Below are 21,540 nucleotides of genomic sequence, written 5' to 3'. Positions count from 1 at the left end.
AGGAATGAAATATGATAGAAAAAAACGAGTACGGCTTCTCACTTGTAAAACTCAGTGTAATAAGGGCAGTGTTCGCATACACTTCTCACTGCAGCTGTTCGATAGGCGTGGCCGTAGTGCGTCAAACGGATGATTTATGGATGTCTCAAAAATCTGGAGGATAATTGCAGTCTAACAATTGCAGAGTTCTTTATTAAAGTGAAGCTGTTATTTATGAAAGCAATAACTTCTAATAATTCTAGTGCAATTTTCTTCTAGTTTTTTTTTCACTGAAAGAAATGTGGACTTCTTCAGAGCATTACAACAATAAAGAGTGTGGAAATTTTCAGTTAGCTCTTCTGGAAAAAACACTTAAACAACAATAATTCTTTTGCATAGATGAGAGACGTTTTACGACTTATTATAAGGACTCGCGATGAGCAATTTGCAAGCGCTATTTCTGAGTGAACAGGTGACTCCTATTGGAAACCTGAGGAGGTGTTTGATGAGATTTGCGTTCTTCACCAAACGACTGCAACAACTCTCGAGGGACAAAAAATACTAGACTCAGTAGATACGAGAAAAAAGTTATACCAATGCTTCATCACGCAAGAAATAAATGTGCGATCCAGCCAATGGAAGGATCGATGTCCATCGCTCAGAGGTGTTTTTGAAACGTTTTCACCTTCACGTTCTTTCATGATACCAACATTACCTTCATCTCAAAAATTATTGATCACCGATGACAAAATTACGCTGTCAATCCCGCCGGCTATAGAGACTCTATTTTTCCTAACATGTTTGATGTGATATCTGTGTATTGTTATTTTTTCCTTTTTTCATTTTTCCATATCCTTCCGATGAAGCAGCTACTTCAAGCTTACCTCATCCACAGCAGAATTCGGAAGAGCTCCGTTTAAACGAGAACTACGGCGGATTGATGAGTGATTGTCGCTTTTAAGTGCCGACTTCGGTGTCTGCAAAAACCACCTCTGACGAAAAAACCATAGGAACTACGAACAACGGAGAATAAGCATGAATGAGATTTCTGAACTAAACTCGAAGTTAGGGTAAAGATTAGGTTGGGATTTTCGCAACAGGGGGTCATAAAAGGAGGATGGGAGCAGGAGGGCATCGTTAGCGGTCACATTCTATACTTACCTTGAAAACTAAATAGTGTAATATTTGGATAAATGATTGAGGAAACTCTCTTCCTACACAGCGAAAGTTGTTAAGCCAAGATGAGGGTACATGAACACAAAGACATTCTGAAGACATTCAGTATGCGTGAAATCGATTTAGAAAAATCGAAGGAATTGAGCTCGCGATTTTGCGAAAATCTCTTCAGATGATCCAGTTCTCTTCGGATGATTCGCTCAATAAACGAGCTCTCTACAACAGAGGAAAGAAGAATCGAAACCATAAATGCAAGAAACTCCTTGATTTTTTTTTTCGAGGCTCTCAGCGACAAGGACACTGGGATGAGGATTAGAAGGTTTTCACCATTGAAGTTGCCAAGAACGCCCAAAATCATCGACAACTTTTGGACTTAGATTTTTCGGTTTTTGGGACCTATACGAGAACATTTAAGTAGCAAGAAGAAAAAAATCTGGATCGATGGAAGTAAGAACTGAGAAGAAAAATTGGAATGAGCTTGACCTCGCACACCTCGGCGTTTAGTTGAGCGTTTCTGCTCTTGTATAAGAGCCAATGGAGCCCATTTTGAGTAATTGCTGTAAACGTGAATTGTTATGTTATATATTATGAATTAAATAACCTCTTATCCGAAACGGCGCATCTACAGCGAAAATTTAGTCTCAAGTCTCGCGCTGATGCTTTTTTGCCACCCTAAACTTTTGCCATGGAGGTTCAAAACAAAACAAGCAACAACGGAACTGCAAAAGGAGGTTGTTTTTAGTCAGATCCAAGTGAGATGAAACTCAATGCAGTTGCGTAAACGGCTGCTCCCTGTACACAACTGATGGAAAGAAGGTGGGACCATCGCGAACACCAGCGATAACTGGCGTTGTCGAGGGTTCCACTCCTATCATAACCGCTACGCGCAGCTTCGTACGCAATCGCTTACGTAACTGTGCCGCGCTTCATTTCGTTTTGAATCGATTATATAAAACTCCAACAATATTCGTCGCTTCTCTTTTGGTCATTCATTGATATTGTTACTAAAAATTGGCTCTGACTACGAATACTTTAGTTACCAGTACCAGTAATATGACAGCTGCAAAGTTAGGTTTAGTGTTGACAGTTACCAGTAACTGTCAACACTAAACCTAACTTTGCAGCTGTCATATTGATAACGTCTTCAATGAATGAAAAAAAGAGAAGTAGGGTTCATATTGTTGCGATTGCATATCCAACACCAGAGGTGTAAGAGTAATTGGCGAACCTTGGGGAAAATTTACCTATTTTCAAACCACACATTTGTCAGAACTAAATTTTAGAAGTATGTGCACGGTCAGGGACTCATTAGCTTTCGAATGGTAATTTCAAAATTTGATTTTGCTCACCCCCCAAGGATTCCGATGTTTTGCGAGTGATTTTGGGACCAAGGTTAGTACCAGTGTGCTACATATATACGTACAACTTCCTGCTTTATAACGCCGAAAGATTGCCAGTTTAAACTTTCCCCTTATCTAGTACACTGATAAAACGTGCCTTGTTTCAAGCTGCATCCGTTCCAAATCACCACCCAATGCATTGATCATATGTAAAACATTTCCAGAACAAAAGTTTCTCCGCAAAGATCACATCGTTTGTGTTTTTAGCTTGTCTGGATTAAAAAAAATGTTTTTGAGCTCTTAGCAAACCATGAGTGCCAAAAGTGAACCATTAGGAGCCGGAGAACGAGTCTATTTGCACATTTACGACTACGAAACTAAGGTAAGACAAACCCCTTGTGCTTTCGGCAACTTATTGAAGATTTTGTGACAACAACGGTAACTATTACTCAGACACATGTTTAGGAATTTTCTGGACTTACTACATATCATGGCTTGGTACGTATATATAATTCGAATACTTGGCCATCACGCATTTTTTGGTGTGTGGTAGTGCTTTCCTGCCTTTCTTTGTTTATGATCCATGTGAGTTCCTGGCAACTCTGATTTTTCTTCAGTATTCATCTACGAAATTTGTATCATGTGACATGTTACCTGTATGAGATGAAAGAGCTTCCTACGTCTATTTGACGGATTCCCGTAGAGACAAACGCCAATTTTCAAAAAAGGTAAAATATTCATCTATGCGCACAAGCGTCCCACGATTTAAAGGCATCACCCCACGGATCTCCCTTGGTATGGATTTCCGTTGCAGTACATATACCTATATAGGGCAGCAGATTATGGATACAGAGGTGGTTCTGCTCATCTCTCCTTCCATCACTGTAAACAGACGGCTTCGGAATGCGGTTCCTTATGACGTCCTCGGGGGCGGGTGTGGTGTAGCGGTTAGAGGTTCCGCTTCCTGCACGATCGATCGCAGGTTCGAATCCGCCCTAGTGCTCACCAAGCCTTTCTTCCCTCCGGGGTCGATAAATTGGTACCAGACTTGTCTGGGAGGATAAAAACACTGACTTGACACATCGGCTATCCACCGCAAGTCATTGTATAGGCCAGTTACACGTTCGTAAACCTCAAACACTTCTGAATTGAAGTAAACGTGGGAGAGCATCCCAAGCGGATTGATTAACGCCAGAAACTTTATCCTTTATCCTTTATGACGTCCTCTAATGCAACACGCCACCCTTGCACACCGCGCTCGCATGCGATTTGTCGAAAATCCATTCGGACGCCCTGATGGGCAATTCAGTTGATTCGACGAATCGCAGGCGGGAGCGGGGCGCAAGGGTAGCGCTTTACAGTAGAGGACGTCGCAAGAAACAACGTTCCGAAACCGTATATCTACAGTGATGCAAGGAGAGATGAGCGGAACAGCTCATGTATACATAATCTACGACCTGATATACTTATACTCCAACGAAAATCCATTCTAGGCAAGATTCGTGGGGTGATGACTTTAAAGCGAGCAAATGATTCTGTTACTTGTTATACACAGCAGCTTTTCCACTTTTACATTCATGTTTAATAGCTCAAAAAATCGTTAAATACAAGTGTGAGACCCTTTTTACTAATTACATACTTCTCAGACAACTTCGAAGAAATGAGAAAATTTCTCCCATTTTGATTTAAGTGAAAAAAAGAGCGAAATAGCGAGGTTTATACGGTACCGATGTGTTAGTGCTGGATACAGTTGAGGACTTTAAAGGCACCACCCCACGAATCTGAGGTGGTACGGATTTCAGGTGGGGTATTCGTATATGGGATCGTAGATTATGGAGACAAAGGTGATTCCGTCCATTTCTCCCTATTTGCCGTAAAAAACGGCCCGAAGGATACGGTTTCGAACGATCCAGCGCGGTATTTTCTACAAAGAGTTCGATTAGAGCGCGCCAACCTTATGCATGCGCCGCATCTTCCGGACCGTTCTTTGCAGCAATTGGGAAAAAATTGACGGAATCACCTCCCTCTCCACAATCTACGATTCCGTATAAGAATACTCCACCTGAAATCTGCACCACCTCAGATTCGTGGGGTGATGCCTTTAAGTTGTTCTTCCTTTAGAACTGTTTTTTATTACTCTTTGCTATTTTTTTTTCTGTGATGACATCTTGCACTGTTGAGCAACAATTCGATAATGTGTTCTGATAGTGCAAATTATGTATAGTCGGGTCAATACGACATGAAACACGAGTGTAGTTGCGGTGCATTTGCATACGCGCCCGAAATGGCGCGTTGAAGGCAGCAGCTGGAACCAAGTTGGGGCCGTCGCAAACTGCAGCGATGGGTGGTGCCAGCAAGAATTTCACCACGCTCCTAGCCACTACGCTCCACCGAAGCGCCTCGAAAGAAGCCGCGTACGCAATTGCGTACATGCTCCATGTCGCTTCGATCCTACTATATGTGGGATTGACGGAACAGGTAGAAATTCATAGAGACTCTCGTAACGTTTCTACTTTCGGGGCAGAACGTTAGCATTGAATAATCTCGTGCAATGTTCACATTTTTTTAAAAAACTGAAATCAAGTGGAAGGATTTGTTGTCATTCCTCGTTGTGCTTTGTTGTTTGTTATCTTAACGCTTCCGATATCGTTTATTCTTATGCAACTCCCATCGTGTTTTTTTGAAAAGAACCTTCACTTCTAGAACCTTGATTTGAAAAAAAATCGTAATCGTTGCTGAGGTTTGGGTTACCTCTAACAATGGCTTAAAAAGTAAGCAAAATGGAGAATAAGTGGAATAAAGGGCCTCTCACAACTATGTATTTTGGTGGCAAAATCAATGGAACTGAAACATCTGACAAATTCTTAGGACCACCTTCGATCAAAAAGCAGCGACGAAGGACCTCGACACAGGGATTTAAGCTACCTCAAAAAGCTTGCTTTGCTCAGAAAGTGTCCATGGACTGTTCCAAAGTGTTATTTTTTTTAGAGTGGCTATCTCCTCCTCGGCTACCATTCTAAGCCGACCCTTTTCCAAGTGAATACCGTTGTAGCTGAGGCCGGCATATACTTCCCCGACATCACCATTTGTAACTACAATCCTGTTTATTTATCCAGGCTGGAAAGTGGGTAAAATATCAATTACTGCTGTTTACTGTTATAGTCGCAAAATATTACTTGCAGAGTTTAGGATACAATATGTCTTCAAAGGTCTTCTCCTACTTACTTACCTCATACGATGACCATTTTGATGATGACGGGAACTCTGAGGGCCATGCTTTATTTGAACGATATCTAACAGATTCTCTAGCAACTAATTTTTCAATTGCGGATTTCTTCGAGAAAATCAGGTGTTTTCGCTAAAGATGACAATTATCACATTTATTCTGTTAGGAGTTTCCACTAAATTCTGGTCATAGAGACGGCGAGCACCAAGCGTTCTGTTCTTGCTCCTCTTTTTTTTCTTTTTGCAAGAACTTACAGATGGTAGCGCCTTGGCCAGCATAATTTGAAATTGCAAAAAACCTTCGTTTAGACCAACATGCGAAGATATGATTCTTTCCTGCTCTTTTGCCGGGGAGATTATTGAGAACTGCTGTTCCTTCAGCAACGTTGTCCCGACTGACCTCGGATACTGTGTAAGGTGCATGAGCAACCCATTACACATTATTTTCCGGTTTTTTCTTATTCTAATGTCTTCCACAAGCAGTGTCTTCCAGATTCCAGAACTCCAAATTAAATAAAACGCAATATCTAAGTGGAAGTAGCTATGGATGGCAGTTTATACTTGACGGAAATAACGCAGAGCATTCAGGTAACTGTTAGCAGCTGTAATTAGACGTATCGTCATTTAAAAAATCTTTAGATGGCTACCTGACTTCTGAAATGGGATTTCGAGTGCTGGTACATGAAATTGGAAAAGAGCATACTTTAAAAGCCCATGGTTTGTCGGTACCGCCAGGAGTTACGCTGCACGCAGGAATATCTGTCAAAAACGTGAGCGTAACACTTTGACCACGTCGCAATGTCTGACCGCCTGAGCGTTCAAATATCTGACAGCAGCCGCATCGAGCTGGTAAGATCACAAGCATAAAAGGACAAGCATAAAAGGAGCCGCTAGCGTATCAGTCCACTTGGGATGCGCCAACGCGTTTTGCTGGAATTCGTAGTCGCTGGGGTTTTGGAACGCGTTTTGGCCTCTAACCGATCACAAGTGTAAGGAGAGTCGAAATATTTTACCAACCTTTCAACATTCTCATTTTTGTTCAGAACCACTCTCATTTCTTTATGAGCACCGACAAAACAGTATTGCCGTATCGCCTGTCGTGGATACTGTTGCTCACCCAGTAGATTTTGTGTTTTGTTGATAATTGGGTTTTCTAATTTGCTCCATGACAGTTCGATTAGATACGTGTGTCCTAAACAAGAGCACCCTCAACATCTTTGTTGATTTCTGCTGCATTCTTTTTTCAATGAAAAACGAAATATGCAAAAAAAAAACTTTACACTAATGGCTGCGATGTCTAACCGTTTTGAAGACAATCACCGGATGCGAGCCTCGTTTTTAGATTTCGCTTCTGCAGAGAAAGGAATGGGGATATTGTCAAAGCGACTGGGATGCAGAAATCCATGGAATTCCTCTATCGGGTCACGCGGTAATTCTTTTTCCACATCTTAATATCCTCATTCTGGAAAAGTTGCACCTCATTTAAACATACATAATGACTTACCGTTTCCAGTACACTGCAACACATTGTGAATGGAACTGTTTGGCTCGTGAATGGCTCTCAACTTGTGGATGTCTACCAATGAAACTTTTCAATTTGAACGTTACGAGTGATTCTACATATACATCTATATGCACCCCATTGGATCTTCGTACATGTGCTGACACAGTTTACGGTATGTATAGTACTCGTTGAGTAGATGTTAACGGGAATTTTTCACATAGAGTTTTTCTTCTGTCATAAGAGTAGCTGGGCAACAGAAGAACGTTATTTTCAATTCGCGGTGGTAATACAGTACTTGTGCAACAACCGTTCATTCTTGCTTCACCTCATAATGGTTGAATAAGTATGTCATTTCTATATATCTTGTGAAATTTCGCTGCCATGAATTTCTACGACGAGAAAAAAGATATTTGACCCGAACAAATAGAAATCTATGTTTTGGAACTACCACCGAGTAATTTCTTTACACATCCATCTAGTTGTTGCAGTCGTTAGACAATGTTCACGACAGAAACGACTCGAGAAAATAACCTCTTCTAAAAAAGGAGATGTGTTGCAATATATTTTGAAATCATCTTCATTAATTATTTTTAAAATCAAGTGTTTGTATTATTATCCATTGTCGCAGGTATAGCGCAGTCGGGTAAGAGGTTCCGGATGTGACAGCACAATCGATGGTTCGTAACGACCGTATTAGAGCCTCTCATTCCTCCGAAGTCGATAAATTGATGCCGGATTTGTCTATTAGATCAAATATCCTGGCCTAATACATCGGCTGATCCGCACAGGCTCCTGTGTAGGTCCACACGCGTTCAAGAAGCTCAACAATTCCAAATTGCACTCAAACGCGTTGACGCATTTCAAGCCTATCAAAGTGCCTGGGACTCTATCCTTTTTTTATCCATTAGATTGACAACAATTTTCCTCAGGAAAAATCAAAATTCTTTTTGGTTAACCACCTAAGCGGCGCGACTAAGCCAAAAGTGCACTCCATGACGGATATGCACAGCATAAGCGCTGAGAGGTTAATCTGAATGAAGATATGAACAATCAAAACCGATCCAGAGAGATCAGATCAGCTCAACATGTAAAAGTCACACAATTGTGGTGAACTTTCCAGAAAGGGTAAATTTCTGCAAGAAGCACGGATAAAAATTTCCGACGAAAAATTCGTATGACAGTCTACAGCATTTCATTGAAGTGATCTTCCAGCTAATTCAACAAGTTATAATTGTGATGTCGAATGCCAGATAATAGAATACGAAATGCGCATGAGCTACTCGGATATTATTACCAGCTCAATTTCACGGAGATTCGCTCTCTCGGATGAACATGTGCGGTAAGCAGCCATATGTGTTTTCTGGAAATTACCAGAAATAATCAGCTGTCCTTGTATTTTGGAGTTTTCATGTGCTGTCTGCATTTTCTGAAAATCTTAGAATTTCTATCCTATGAAGTTTTTATTTCTACTTTTATCTGCAATTTTATGTTATTTTTTTTGTTCTTGTTCATTTCTATTCCAGCTCAAAAACTTCACATTTTTCAGAAATAACATATCTGTGGTGAACCTATTCTTGCAAAGTATGACCTACGAACGTCACGAGCAGCAGAAACAATTACAGACAGCCGATCTACTCTCGAATATTGCTGGAAGTATGGGACTGTTCTTAGGCATGAGTACGGTTGGGAACTTTCACTAAGTCATCATAGATCTAACAACCAAAGTTGTGTTTTTCCCAATCGCTAAGAAATTAAGGTCCATTTCATAAATTTCCTGCAAAAATTTTAACGAACTCTCTTAGCTTATCTCTTAGATTATTGAGACTCATTCTTAGATTTTCTCTCAGATTTTTAGACCATAGCACAAAATAGTCGGATCTTTCCACGGAGAGATAGCGGTGGAGGTGTAGTTCAGAATTATAAGCTCAGTTCCGTCCATCAATCAAGAAAAAAAGAAACAGTGCTCGTGGTACCCGTCCCCTGCGATACAGCATGTTACGCGACAGAACTTCAGCAATTCCATCGAAGTCCAATGTTCGTTGTCCAACTGATGTGACTCAAATAAGCAATAAGAACTTCCTGCAAAATCGCAGCTCCATTGCGGATTGCCATCGTTCTGCTACCCTTAACAAGTGAAATCCTTTACCCGGTTCTCAAGCTTCAAGGTGAGAAGAGATCAATCAAACGTAGGCCACGGCAAGTTCGAAACCCTTTTCTTGCCCTATTAAACCCTTGCTCGAGGAGATAATGCAATACAGCTAACAGAAAGGTTTCGTATATTCGGATCAAAATGGGTTTGACCTCGATTCAGTTGCATCAACAGAAGCGCTCTTGGCGGGCGGCGAAGCTGGTGGTTGGGATCGAGGTAGGACCATCATCAGCTTCACACAAACTACAGCGATGAATAGTACTAGCAAGGTTCCCCTCTCCTTCTCAACTGCTCCGAGCGCAGTCGCTTACGCAACTACACCAATCCTGAGGTTATTTTGACCCGACTCTAAGAATAACCATTGTAAGAGAGCATACTAGTCCAGGAAAGTTGTTCCTGCCTTTTTAGGTCACACTTTTGGAAATCTTCATCTATCTATTCAAATCTGTTTGGGGTACCGTAAATACCGAGCGCCAAAAGCAGTTCATGGAAGCAATGTTGGAAGAGGAGAACGAAAGGCGACAGAGTCTGGTGATAGTGGAAGAACAGCCACCGGAGGTGCATATTTTCACTTGAAAAGTACGAGCTTATTGGGTGCATACCATGGTCTTGACGTGGTGAGGGAGTCGGTGGGAAAAGCTAGTCATGGGATTGCATAGCACGGGATCCGAGGTGGTGTCACTCATTTCTACCTAATGAACGCAAAAAAACAGGGTGGGAACCGCCTAAGTTCCTATGAGTTACGTTAGAACGCTCCTCTGTGTACATGTTTCGGTCTCTACACCAGCCTATATTCACTATTTTCGCTTGGGTAGGCTGGTGAGGAGACATCACTGGTCTTCCACCGCTCACGTGGATGCGGCGCGTGCACAAGAGTGGCCCGTTGCAACTGATTTCGTGGGGAAGAAGCTCGTCTTTAATGCCGTTTTTACCACGAGTAGGGTGGGATGAGCGGAACCAAATCGGATCCTGCAATCTACAACCCCATCTCTAGCTTTTCCCACCGACCTCACCATATCAGATTCGTGGTATGCAGTCTTTAAGAGATAGCCATTATTTGTTGAACAAAAAACTCTCTCACTTAATTTAAGCAGCACACAACAAATAAGGAAGAACACGCAGAAGACACAGGAGGTACTCCTAAAAGACCCTCAAAGAGGGTATCGCTAGCACCACTTCATATTCACATGGATAGGAGAAGAAGCAGTTCAGCAGTGGGTGTGATTCTGATCTGTAGCTACCGCCATAATTACCGTCAAGCATCAAGTTCTACTTTTTCAGCTACCTCTCATCGACCACAACGGTCGCACTCATCTTGCAGCTTCTCGTCATAACATCCTTTCTCCAAGGTATGAAAACCGCACTTCTGTGGCCTGTAAATCTACTGTGAGTCACCGTCCAAGAATTTTGCCCGTCAGATTGAACCTGTTCAGAAAATCGCTAGTATCTAATCGACGTGCCTCGACCATGGAAACAACCATAGGCAGTCTTCTTCCAAGCTTCCATCATCCGAGGTGAGAATTCTTCTGGAACATTTCTTGCAAATTCAAAACGGTGTAAATCCAACAGAAAATGGCATAGCGTTCTTTCCAATCCATAATCACCATTGCAGAAAGTCTATTGCGGCGGGTGCGTTGTATAGGAGAGGATCCGTAATAGAAGGAGCCGGAGACATACTTCCAACGAGACGAGGCAGTATTGCTGTAGCACCACATTCCCATAGAAGGTAACTGTTGAAGGCAACATACAAAAACTGATAATGTTGCTATCTGACAAAGAAAAATTAGGGTTAAGAGTTTAGATCACGAACATGAGAGCGATCACGCTCAATCCCTCTTTGAAAAAAATCCTGAGAAACGACGTTCTCGATCGGGTTCGCCTACGACGCCCCTGACAACGTATCACATAACTGAGCACGGAAGAGACATCATCAGCTGCCCATCTATTGCTCGCCCGGATGCATTCGCATATGCGTGCGCTCCAGACGTTACACACGTTGTTAGGGGTCTCGTAGAAAAATCCGATCGACAATGCCGTTTACCACTCCGTTTTTTAGAAGAATTAGGGGAAGGTGAGCGTGATAGCGCTCATACTCGTCATTTACACTTTTACCTCCCTTTTTTCGTGAAAAAGTCCCAGCATCGTCAATTTCGTGGTGCGGTGTTACATTGCTGCATACAGATTTCCTTGTGATTATGGAATATTTTGAAATCTTGAGAAGTTGCTCTTATTTAGTAGTAACTATCTGTTATATAATGAAAGAATACACATTATTTTCAGACCCTCAACAGTACTGTTGGCAGGACCTTCTGGGCAACTATTGAATATACAGCAAAGCGATGATGCAATCCATCTAGCATTGAATAACCGACGGCGATCCTCTGTTCATCCAAAGCATTTTCTACTCTAGGATACTTTTGATGTTTTCTTTCCTGGGTGTAATCAATAAAAGACCAAAAGGTTACAATGAAAAGAACTATGTATGCTTTTTTTTGTAAACGTAGCACCCATTCTCGCTCATCTGCACATCAAATCCAACATGTTACGCTATCACGGAGGATCCAGAAAGTCTGAAAAGGACTCTTCAACAGGGAACATCTCGGACGTGTACTCTTGTTTCCTCAACCACTTTTAGGGATTTGCTGAAACCGCCAACGCGCTGAAAGAAAAAGATAAAAAGTCAACTAAAATTCATTCGGCTGCAGGATAAGAGAATATTCATAGCTCTTTTTCAAAGCCACATCCAAATGTTAACAATTATAGGTAGTGTTTTCACATTTCGTAAAGTAGCATTAACTGAAGTGGATGGATTTAGATTAGTCGGAAGCAAATTTCTGAGACCATTTCCTAAGCTGATCTAAAAAAAACTCAAAATCGGACGTTTCAGGGGACTACAGTGACAAAACATCCCTCTAGCATGTAAAGACATTTGGAGCAATAACATTTTGCTGAGCACAAACTTGGATATGAGTCAACAGATCGATTTCCTCTTAACGCTTCCTACGTCCATTTGACGGACTCCCGTAGAGATAAACGCCAATTTTCAGAAAAAAAGGTAGAATATTCATCTATGTGCACAGGCGTCCCACTTGAAGGCATCACCCCACGGATCTGCATTGGTATGGATTTTCGTTGCAGAATATCTATAAGAGTAGTAGATCGTGTATACAGGCGTGGTTCCGCTCATTTCTTCCTGTATCCCTGTAAACAGACGGCTCCGGAACGCTGTTTCTTATGATGCCCTCTACTGCAACGCACCACCCGTGCGTCCCGCCCCAGGCTGCGATTCGTCGAATGAAATGGATTGCCTATCGGGGCGTTTTCTACGAATTTTTTTTTGCCTATCGGGGCGTTTTCCAGGCGGGGGCGGGGTGCAAGGCTAGCGCGTTGCAGTAGAGGACGTCGTAAGAAACAGCGTTCTGGACCTGCCTGTTTACAGGGATACAGAGAAATATGAGCGGAACCACCTTACATAATCTACGACCTGATATAGGTATACTGCAACAAAAATCCATACCACGCCAGATTCGTGAGGTGATGACTTTAAGTGAATTATTAATTCGTTTCATCCATCTATTTGATCCTGGGAAGATAAATACGGTGGATGTGAAACCGTCGCCATCTTCTTTTCTCTAGCTGTGCTATCCATTATCATTTAGTTTGAAGGATTCGTTGCGGGAGGCAATACATCCTGTAAAACTAATGCTTAGGTCTTAGGATCCGGATTGATCTATTAATTATTTACTTCGAAAAATGAGGGCAGCACTAATTTCCGCCCTCCCCAAGAACATTTTACCCACTAGTCCTTCCTTAGGCAAATATATCTAAACACCGATACGGTTAAGTGCAACTTTTTGCTGCTTTTTTTTGGATCGCAACATATCCAACCCACGCTCATTCATTTGCGGGTATTTTTTTTCACGCCTTTTTTCACGACGAGTGGGAACCGATGAGCGGAACCACCCCGAATCCCACAATCTACGAACTAATATTTAGCTTTTTCCTGAAAAACCCATACGTGAGATTCGTGGTATGCCTCCTTTAAGCAACTGCGTCAGCTTTCAAGTCGTTTCGACCTGGCGATTGTGGCTCAGTATCAGGAGAAGGTGGAGTAGAACGACGGACCTGCATTTGTAAATCCGTCGGAAGCGCAACGGAACCCAGCACAGAGGCCACGCATCTTTGCACGGAATGCAAGACCGTACTTTTTACATAGTCATGAAGCACGGTACAGTTGCGTGAGGAGTTGTGCTCGAAGCGGTTGGAATTGTGAATTGACGGCGGTTGAATAAGGAGTTGGAATCCACGTGGGACCATCGCAAACAGCAACAAGGAGTGGTGGCAGCGGAAGTTCTCCTCGACCCCACCACTACGCTCCACCGCAATTATTCGAACGCTACCGCTTCCGTAATTGCACAGAGCTTCATGTTGTTTTAACCCGACTATACCAACGATTCATGCTTATATACCTGTATTTTGCGCTAACTACAACTTTGGAAAACGTAGTTGGGGAGGAGGGGGACTCAGTGGTGCCCATACTTATGGGAGTAAGCTCCCGACCACAATTCACCCCTTTGGTTTTCCTAGCTGTATTGTAGTTGTAAGCGTTCCATTCTTCTTCTAACTAGTATTTATAGAGAAGTTAAAAAATTTGCTTCCCATAGTTTTTTTCCTAGCAGGAAGAGATGTAGCGCAATCGGATTGAAACGGTTGCACGCGAAGTGGGACCCTCACTGGCTCCAGTCGAACTTAGTCATCTCTGCAATCCGACTGGAGATAGCAGGGGCCCACCTCGACCGCCAATGCTTACGCAATCCCAACAAACCCCAACTGGTCTTCATCTCACATTGTAAGATTGAGTCGAACCACCTCACATCGCTCCATGGTTTGGAGGCAAACTGAACTCAAAACTTGGGTTGGGAAAGTAGAGTGTAAGCGAAAAATGCAAATATTACAGGACCATTGTCCAGAAGCTCTCGGAAACCAAGGTTTGCTCTAATGAGTCGCGTCGCGGATTGCGTTGCGTAGTGCCAAAGTCATGCGTGTCGGCGGCCAAGCTTGGTGGCGTCCATTAAAGGACTTTCGGATTGGAGCACCCTCAAGAACGAATGCACTAGACTGAAGTTCGAATTCGCCCCTCAAGTTTCAGTGCTACTCTTAGGTCTTGTTTTTTTCTCCGGAAGGTTTCAGGGTCTCAATGTGATTTCTCGAAGTGATCTTAAGTAGCCGTTATCCAATTTCGTTTTAGAGTTGTTGTATTCCCATACGTCGACTCGTGAATGAGCTCGACTGCTTGTAGTAATTCGTACCCTGAGTGATTATGGCGCAGTCCGATCCAAATATCCCTCTGCCGGATAGTGCGAACTTTTTCAGTGTTAGTTACTTGAGGTTTCCGTTTGTAGTAGGAAGATTTTCTTTCTAACACTCATCATTTCAGATATTACCGCTACAAGCACTACATGGCCCTGTTGAATTGGTAATTCCTACTACTGGTCGCGATCTTGCTTTTCGAACTAGTGGCAAGAAAGTCAGTACATCGTCATCTTTTGATTGTCTGACTTATCTTTGAAAACTTTTTCTTTTCAGAATCGAGGATGTATTGTGATGTTATTGTACACCGCCACTGGCGAAAAGAGCAGTATCGAGATTCCCTTTGTACACATCGAAAGTTTTGCGGTCAGTCATATATTTTGATTATTTCCGCGGCAATTCTTAAGGATTGACGAGGCGACTTCATTTTTTTATAGTCATAGTCCTCTACTTTTCAATAGTAATCATTTTAATTACATGCCATAAATTATGCTAAAGATGTAGAATAATGCGGTAATCTAGAATAACGCTGTGCATTCGTTTGTTTCTATGCTTGCAGTTCTCACTAAAGCAAATCTAAGAATAGAACTTCTTGCTATGTTATGCTTTTCTGACACCTTTCCGTATATATTTATGTTTAATTTGCAGTTATTAACAAGTGGAAGTAAGCCAGCAATTGCTATGCACCTTTCCGAGTTTGCAGCCAAGAACTTGGCGCTCAGATTGGGCACACGTGATAAAATTGAGCACATAATGCGAGGTTTCGGAGAAGGATGCGATTTCGCTCTGCGGTGAACTAACTTTTATTGCAATTTCACCACTCGCTTTTGTTTCGTGTTACTCCGTTGTTTCGGTTTTTAGGAAGCTGGTTTTCGTTCTTCAGCCATACAAAGATGGCGTGTATGTGCAGATTGGAGTGGACAATCCGCAGTTCTTCGGAATTGAAGAGCTCCACAAGCGGATCAACGCATGGGTTTGTTTTTAATCTTGTGTTTCCTTACATACGTATATAAAGTGATAGCTTTAGGTGAGATTTGTGCGTAACCGAGATCAATTAGCGAAAGAACAACGTCAAGCAGGCCGAAATAGCTACATAACCACAACGGCAAACCCGTCGAATTTCCTAGGTGCGACCCTTTTTTGTCTTGCCTGGAATAAAATAGCGGCAGTCAATATTTCTGAAACTTCGGCATTCTCAGGTTAATGTGAAATTGATGTTTCTAATAATACCCCTACGAAAGGTCTCTAGGATTAGCACTAGATGGAGATCTGTCTTTTATGTATTTTGCAAACTAGTTTTTTGAAATGACTAATTATTTATGCCTTTGATAGGTCTTCCTGTATCTTAGTGTCTTCAATACTTTCAGTATCTTGTACACCAGAAGAGTGGTTGGAGCTCCTTCGATCCATACATCTGTTTCTCAATTCGGACAACGACTGCGACAGCGCTCCCTATAGATATAGACCGCCGGACCCCCGACCAGTCCACGCGCATAAACTCAGTTCGTCTCATTTCTTCAAGTGTTTAGTATGAGTTTCGCTAAGGATAGATGGTTTCGTGTTTTTTTTTGTTTTTTTTTTTTGGCAGATCTTGTCTCGTAATGAGCCGTTTACAGAAATCCCCAAGTTAGTAAGTAAGTCGCAACAGGAACTGTCCGTCGACGAAATGGACCCTAATGTTCAGTTGAATAAAAGGATCAGACCGATGGCTCAGCCGCTTTACGAAAATGGGCAATCACCGTATGTTGCCAGTTATTTTTTTTTCTTTATTGTTTTGGTGCAGTAACCGAGAATGTAGGGGTGTTGTGGTCAATTCTTCAAACAACGTACATGGAGACGAGTATGAACAACGTTATGTAAGTGTTATTCTCATTATGTTGTCACGAGCTATGCTATAGGTGCAGAGTATGCTCAAGTAATGTTTCATGCTCTCCTCTAGGAATATCAACCAGTGCAAGTCGGAATGGGCAAGCAATCTGTGTCCCACATCGTACCTATGAAAGGACGGAATTTCAGCTCCTCGAGCACGGTTTGTTCACTTTTGCTTTTTATGCAAATATATACCTTTCTATAGTCTCATTTCTTCCGTATGCGTGTTACATTTCGTTTTGTTTACCAACGAACATCCATTTTCTACATGGTTTAGATGATTTACTCGCTCGGGTACAGTTATTGAATTATACTATTTCCAGAAAACTTTTATTAAGATCGCCCTTTATAGTTGTGGATTGCAAATAAACGTTGTTTGATTTCGATAGGTTATATCATGTCTCATATCCTTCCGCTTGATGCTTTCGAGCACTAATTTTGTGTTACAAAGACCATCCTTGCGCTTATTTGTCTTTTATTCATCATTTGGTTCTAGTTTTCGCACTCGGGGACATCTATACAGCAAGCCGTTACCAGCATCCAACCAGCCCAATGGCAAATTGTGCAACAAGGGACAGTGATGCAAATTCAAGCACCAAACTCTCAACCACAGTACGTCGTAGCTAGCGGGGCACACGGTGCACCATTACGTGCGCAGCAGGTGGTCGTGCAGGGAACACCACAGCGAACATCAGTTGTTTACCAAGTGGCTCCCCCAAATCATCCGACGTCTATAGTCAGACAAGGAACTCCGGATAAGACCAAGGTGGATTCCGTTCATTGATTCGTTGTAATCCTGCACTTGAACTTTCCTTTTCTTTCATCTTTTCTATTCTCTTAACTTTCTAGGGAAGTCCCTCAGGTACGCAGTTACTGATAGTAAATCATGGCAGTCCTGGTCGAATCACCAATGTCCCTTCTGCCCAATCTGCTCTAACTACTCTGAAAAGATCAGTTCGTAGTACTCGTTTGAAAAAGGAGGTAGAAACAATAGCGCTTGATGACGACGAAGAGGTTGTTCGAACGTCATTTACATCATGTATCTAATTCATGTTCTGAGATACAGCGTAGAGGATTTTAGACATGTGGAGCGCATGCCTCATCCTCGTCAGGAGCTGCCAATGATGGCGAAAATGGAACAGGCGATCAAGATAATGGCGAGCCCTCCGAGAAGAAGGCTCGTCTGGAAGAATGCATTCGAGACGAAGTGCTTCTCGTTTTTCCACGTGGGGAAAGTGGAGCAGTTTCTTGTAAGTGGATCTGATTTTTTTTTTCAAATTCTTTGGCTGTAATAACGCTCTTCTTGGATGTGCTAACTTTTATCTGCTCGTAATACCACTGCCATAATATTCTTGTGGGATTCTTTTTCCTAAGCGCTAGCATATATGCGAATTTTCGTCCCGAGAGGGTGTAAATTCCACCTTTTCATGTGGTTGGTTTTATTCAAAAGGACTTCCAATCAAAAAGAAGTGGGAGTGAGCTTGAAGGCGTGAAGTGTACCGAGAGTGTAAGGTCGGTGATTGTTTAAGCTAGCTTTTTTGTGTGTCCCAGATCTGATGTTGCAGTAGAATTTCTGAGATCTGTTCGCCGAGCATTCTTTAAAAAAAGACTCCCAAGTTTTTCCGTAGGACGATTTTTTCTACTAGGTTGAGAAGGTTTTTGCAAACTCTTGCTTCAAAAAAAGTCCAAACTTTGTCAACTTTTTCGTTTTATTTCTGGCTTGTTAACCTCGATCATTTATCCTTAATGGTCATATCAACACCTCGATCATTTATTCTTAATGGTTAAGCTTTACTTTGACAGTTCTCGCAAAATGAGGTCATGGAGGAATATGACTAGGTGGTTTGCATGGGAGTTCATGATTTCCCAACACACCTTCGAACATCTTCTAGAGCATTCGTCCTGGGACATTGTTCCTCGGAGGTGATTGCAAGTACATTAAGCGCATTTGCCGATTGATGCTAACATTGCTGATCATTTCCTCTTTTACAGATTCACTCATTACTTTCATGCTAAAAAAAATCAATTGCGGAACCGAACAATGTTCCGACGTAGTCTTGTTCCGCCAGTAAAAATATTGCTGCAGTTGATTTGGGCAAAAAAGGAAAACTCTGAAGAAAAGAAAGATGAACTGGTGTTGCAAAATATCTTCACTGTTTTTTTTTTCGGTAATTTTACGACATTAGCTGAGGATGAAGTAGGTCATTTTGTAAGTGATATCGGCTAGAGAAAGAATAGGATATTTCATCACGCAAAATTTGGAATCTCACTGTGATTGGCCACTACTAGTTTATTCTGTGTGTTCGAGCTCTAGAGATCACAAATGCCGTGATGAATCATCAACTTACTGTTGTGTCATTTTTTTTATAATTTGTAGTAACCTTTCTTACACCGCAGTCCACTATTTAAAAAAAAAAACTCGAAAACTATGATGTTTAGTCCGTTCTTTTTATATCTCGAATTAGGAAGGGATGAGAGCAGTATCCACTTTACGGATTATGAAGTCGGCTAAAATTGTGAGCAAGATACGGTTGAAAACCTTGTACTTCAAGAAGCGTGGGGCGTTAAAGATCTTAGTGGAAGCAATTCGATAGTCTTTTCTCATCCTCATCGTTAAAGCTTCTTCCAACTTCTCAGTACACACCATCTCTGGTCATACATTTTTCCAGATATTTAATTTTTTTTTATTTTCAGTACACTTTGAGGATTTGCGGGTCTTAGCTCATGGCGAAATGCTTAATGATAATATAATAGAGTTCTATCTGAAGTATATACGTGCCAAGCTTGTTCGAAAGGAGAAGTAAGTGATTAATTGGTGTTGTTTGGACCCATTTCAACTTTTATGTTCCTTTTCCAGGAGAGACAAAGTTTTCGTGTTCAATACGTTTTTCTACCAGAAACTAACAGAGAAGCAACCGTCGATCTCAATTTTAAACAAGAATCATCGCAGTTCCGTAGGAAGATTCGAATGGGTACGTTTAGAAGGATATGAATATATTGAGGGCCATAGGATATATGCACTTCCCAGCTCGGGTGGCCATATCCACTCTGATTTGAACCAGTATTATTACAATGCTTCCAGATAAAGAGGAATTTTTCAAAAGTGAAGTCATGGACAAAGAAAGTGGACATTTTCAACATGGATTATATTGTTCTGCCTATAAACGATGAAATGCACTGGTCAGCTGTTTTAGTTAATCAAGTAGGTATTGCCAAACTATTCCGCTGATTACATTTTCTTTAGGTATCTTGTAATTATTGTGAAACCCGCGTTGGCTGTCGTTCCCAAACGAACGGAAGATGTTGATTTGGCTCGGAAACGTGGTTCTTTCCGAGAGAATCCTGATACATTTGTAGTGGTTCTCGACTCGCTTCCTGATCCGAACGACGTGAAGAGGTTCCATTAATTCGTTTTTTTTTCTGCTGATCTCTTCCTTCCATTAAAGGTTTTCTGTCTTTCTCTGAATGCATCAATTCTTGGTATATAGTAATCTGTCTTGCCTGAGCATTTGTTTTTCGAATCCAAATGATGCAATCCTCGGTTTAACTTCACCATAACTCTATGAATTATCTTTGATAAGATACTCATAGTCGATTCTGATGTCCGTGTCATATGTTTTTGCAGGAAATGTGTGTTGGATATTTTGAGAGATTATCTTGAGTGTGAACTTGCTGATAAGCGTGGGGCACAAGAAGAGCTGTACTTGGACCGAACTCGTATTGGTGCTCTATATCCAGTTGGTGTACCGCATCAAGAAAATTACGTCGATTGCGGGCTTTATCTTCTGCAGTTTGCTGAAGCGTTTCTAACAAAACCTCCTTCTGGAAAAGTGTGTTTAAGTCTTCAGTATTTTCGTATCTTATTATATGCCAGTAGTATATTCAGATGCTGAAACAAGGTGTACGCTGGAAGGACTGGTATCCATGGTTTGATCATTCAATGTTCTTTATGCGTGAGAAAATTTGTAGACGGTTAAAGGGTTTATGCAGTGCTAAGGTCATTTTCTTTTTTTTTAGTTACGATTGCTTCAGTTCTGCTTCAGAAATCATTAATGTATTTTCTTCAATTGTTCCTCTGATCTCGCTTGATAATAGTTCCACTCAGGCTTGGCAACGACTGGAAAGCTATGAACACCAACAAGGTCGCGGTGTCAACGTAGAGACAGCTACACTCATGATCGACCGTAAGTTCTTCTAACTGTTTTTCCTAGCCTTCGTTATATTTTCATCATAACCAAATTCAGTAACAAAAATAGTGTTATAGCAGTTCTTGTGTTGTAATCCCGTTGCTTCGGTTGATCTGAAAATGTTTACTATTAACAGCTTCACGTTTGACAAACCATTACACCAGTTTGGTCGAGGCGCACATTTCTTGCAAACAATTTTCTTTGAATTTTCTTCTTTACTGGACCGGAATTTTCCTATTGAAGAAATTAAATCTCATTCGGGATGCCATCCTCTCATGAATTCTGGCAACCTTCATTCAGTCAGTAAATGTCCCTTAGTTTCCGTTACTTTTTGATACTCCAGGCGCTCGAAGACCTCGACGACACAGCGAATCTCGATTACATGAACCGCATCCGAGGGCCCGAAAGAGAACCCATTCAGAGCCGCCTAACATAAAGAAATGTGCACCACCTGCTCCACGCATGGTTCCATAGCAAGAATAGTAGATAAATGGTGTCATAATCGTGTCTACAAGAAGACGGGGATTGTCGGTTTGGCAATCATGATGAATTTGATCCTGAACTCCAGCAAATTAGTCACTATTCCTTGTTGAAAGTTGAGGAGAGCCATCATACCTCACGTGTATACCACGTGGCTTGTTTGCATATATAGTTATCTGTTTGTCATAAATGTTATTTCATACGGTTATGTATCATGGCTATGTAATCTGATACTATGCGGACGTAATTGGGAGCTTCTGAATTTTTTTCTTCAAAAACTCCTCTCATAAAGTACGGTAGGTTAAGGTTTGGGAGTGTACC

The 21,540-nt window shown here is 41.6% G+C and overlaps 2 protein-coding genes across 4 annotated transcripts; both read left to right on the top strand.

Annotated features, from left to right (window-relative positions):
• Window positions 1–2,805: 2,805 nt before the first annotated feature.
• RB195_017724 (uncharacterized protein) lies at window positions 2,806–11,783 on the top strand (the record flags this gene model as incomplete). 3 transcript variants are annotated; one of them, XM_064184839.1, is made up of 16 exons in its annotated part: window positions 2,806–2,877; window positions 5,484–5,619; window positions 5,685–5,844; window positions 6,030–6,137; window positions 6,214–6,308; window positions 6,360–6,490; window positions 7,063–7,149; window positions 7,234–7,396; window positions 8,437–8,563; window positions 8,771–8,906; window positions 9,782–9,931; window positions 10,465–10,587; window positions 10,655–10,722; window positions 10,807–10,887; window positions 10,986–11,099; window positions 11,654–11,783. In XM_064184839.1, 16 exons carry the CDS (start codon window positions 2,806–2,808, stop codon window positions 11,781–11,783), a joined length of 1,881 nt encoding a protein of 626 aa, XP_064040720.1. The 3 variants fall into 3 exon arrangements, with proteins under 3 accessions (XP_064040720.1, XP_064040722.1, XP_064040721.1); XM_064184840.1 differs by lacking the exons at window positions 2,806–2,877; window positions 5,484–5,619; window positions 5,685–5,844 and having other exon boundaries at window positions 6,046–6,137; XM_064184841.1 differs by lacking the exons at window positions 6,030–6,137; window positions 6,214–6,308; window positions 6,360–6,490; ... (8 more) ...; window positions 10,986–11,099; window positions 11,654–11,783 and having other exon boundaries at window positions 5,678–5,736.
• Window positions 11,784–14,693: 2,910 nt separating this feature from the next.
• RB195_017723 (uncharacterized protein) lies at window positions 14,694–21,213 on the top strand (the record flags this gene model as incomplete). The annotated part of the gene is made up of 21 exons (XM_064184838.1): window positions 14,694–14,747; window positions 14,811–14,900; window positions 14,960–15,049; window positions 15,332–15,474; window positions 15,545–15,656; window positions 15,711–15,810; window positions 16,051–16,185; window positions 16,300–16,423; window positions 16,482–16,539; window positions 16,623–16,712; window positions 17,049–17,318; window positions 17,402–17,566; window positions 17,634–17,802; window positions 19,247–19,352; window positions 19,410–19,524; window positions 19,635–19,732; window positions 19,797–19,949; window positions 20,178–20,382; window positions 20,439–20,549; window positions 20,658–20,736; window positions 21,083–21,213. The coding sequence occupies 21 exons, from the start codon at window positions 14,694–14,696 to the stop codon at window positions 21,211–21,213; spliced, it is 2,598 nt and encodes an 865-aa protein (XP_064040719.1).
• Between the last annotated feature and the right edge of the window lie 327 nt (window positions 21,214–21,540).

Source organism: Necator americanus, chromosome II (genome assembly GCF_031761385.1).
Source record: "Necator americanus strain Aroian chromosome II, whole genome shotgun sequence".
NCBI classification, from domain to species: Eukaryota; Metazoa; Nematoda; class Chromadorea; order Rhabditida; family Ancylostomatidae; genus Necator; species Necator americanus.
The sequence above is the reverse complement of the archived record's forward strand: the minus strand, read 5'-3'. Positions and strand labels throughout refer to the sequence as shown.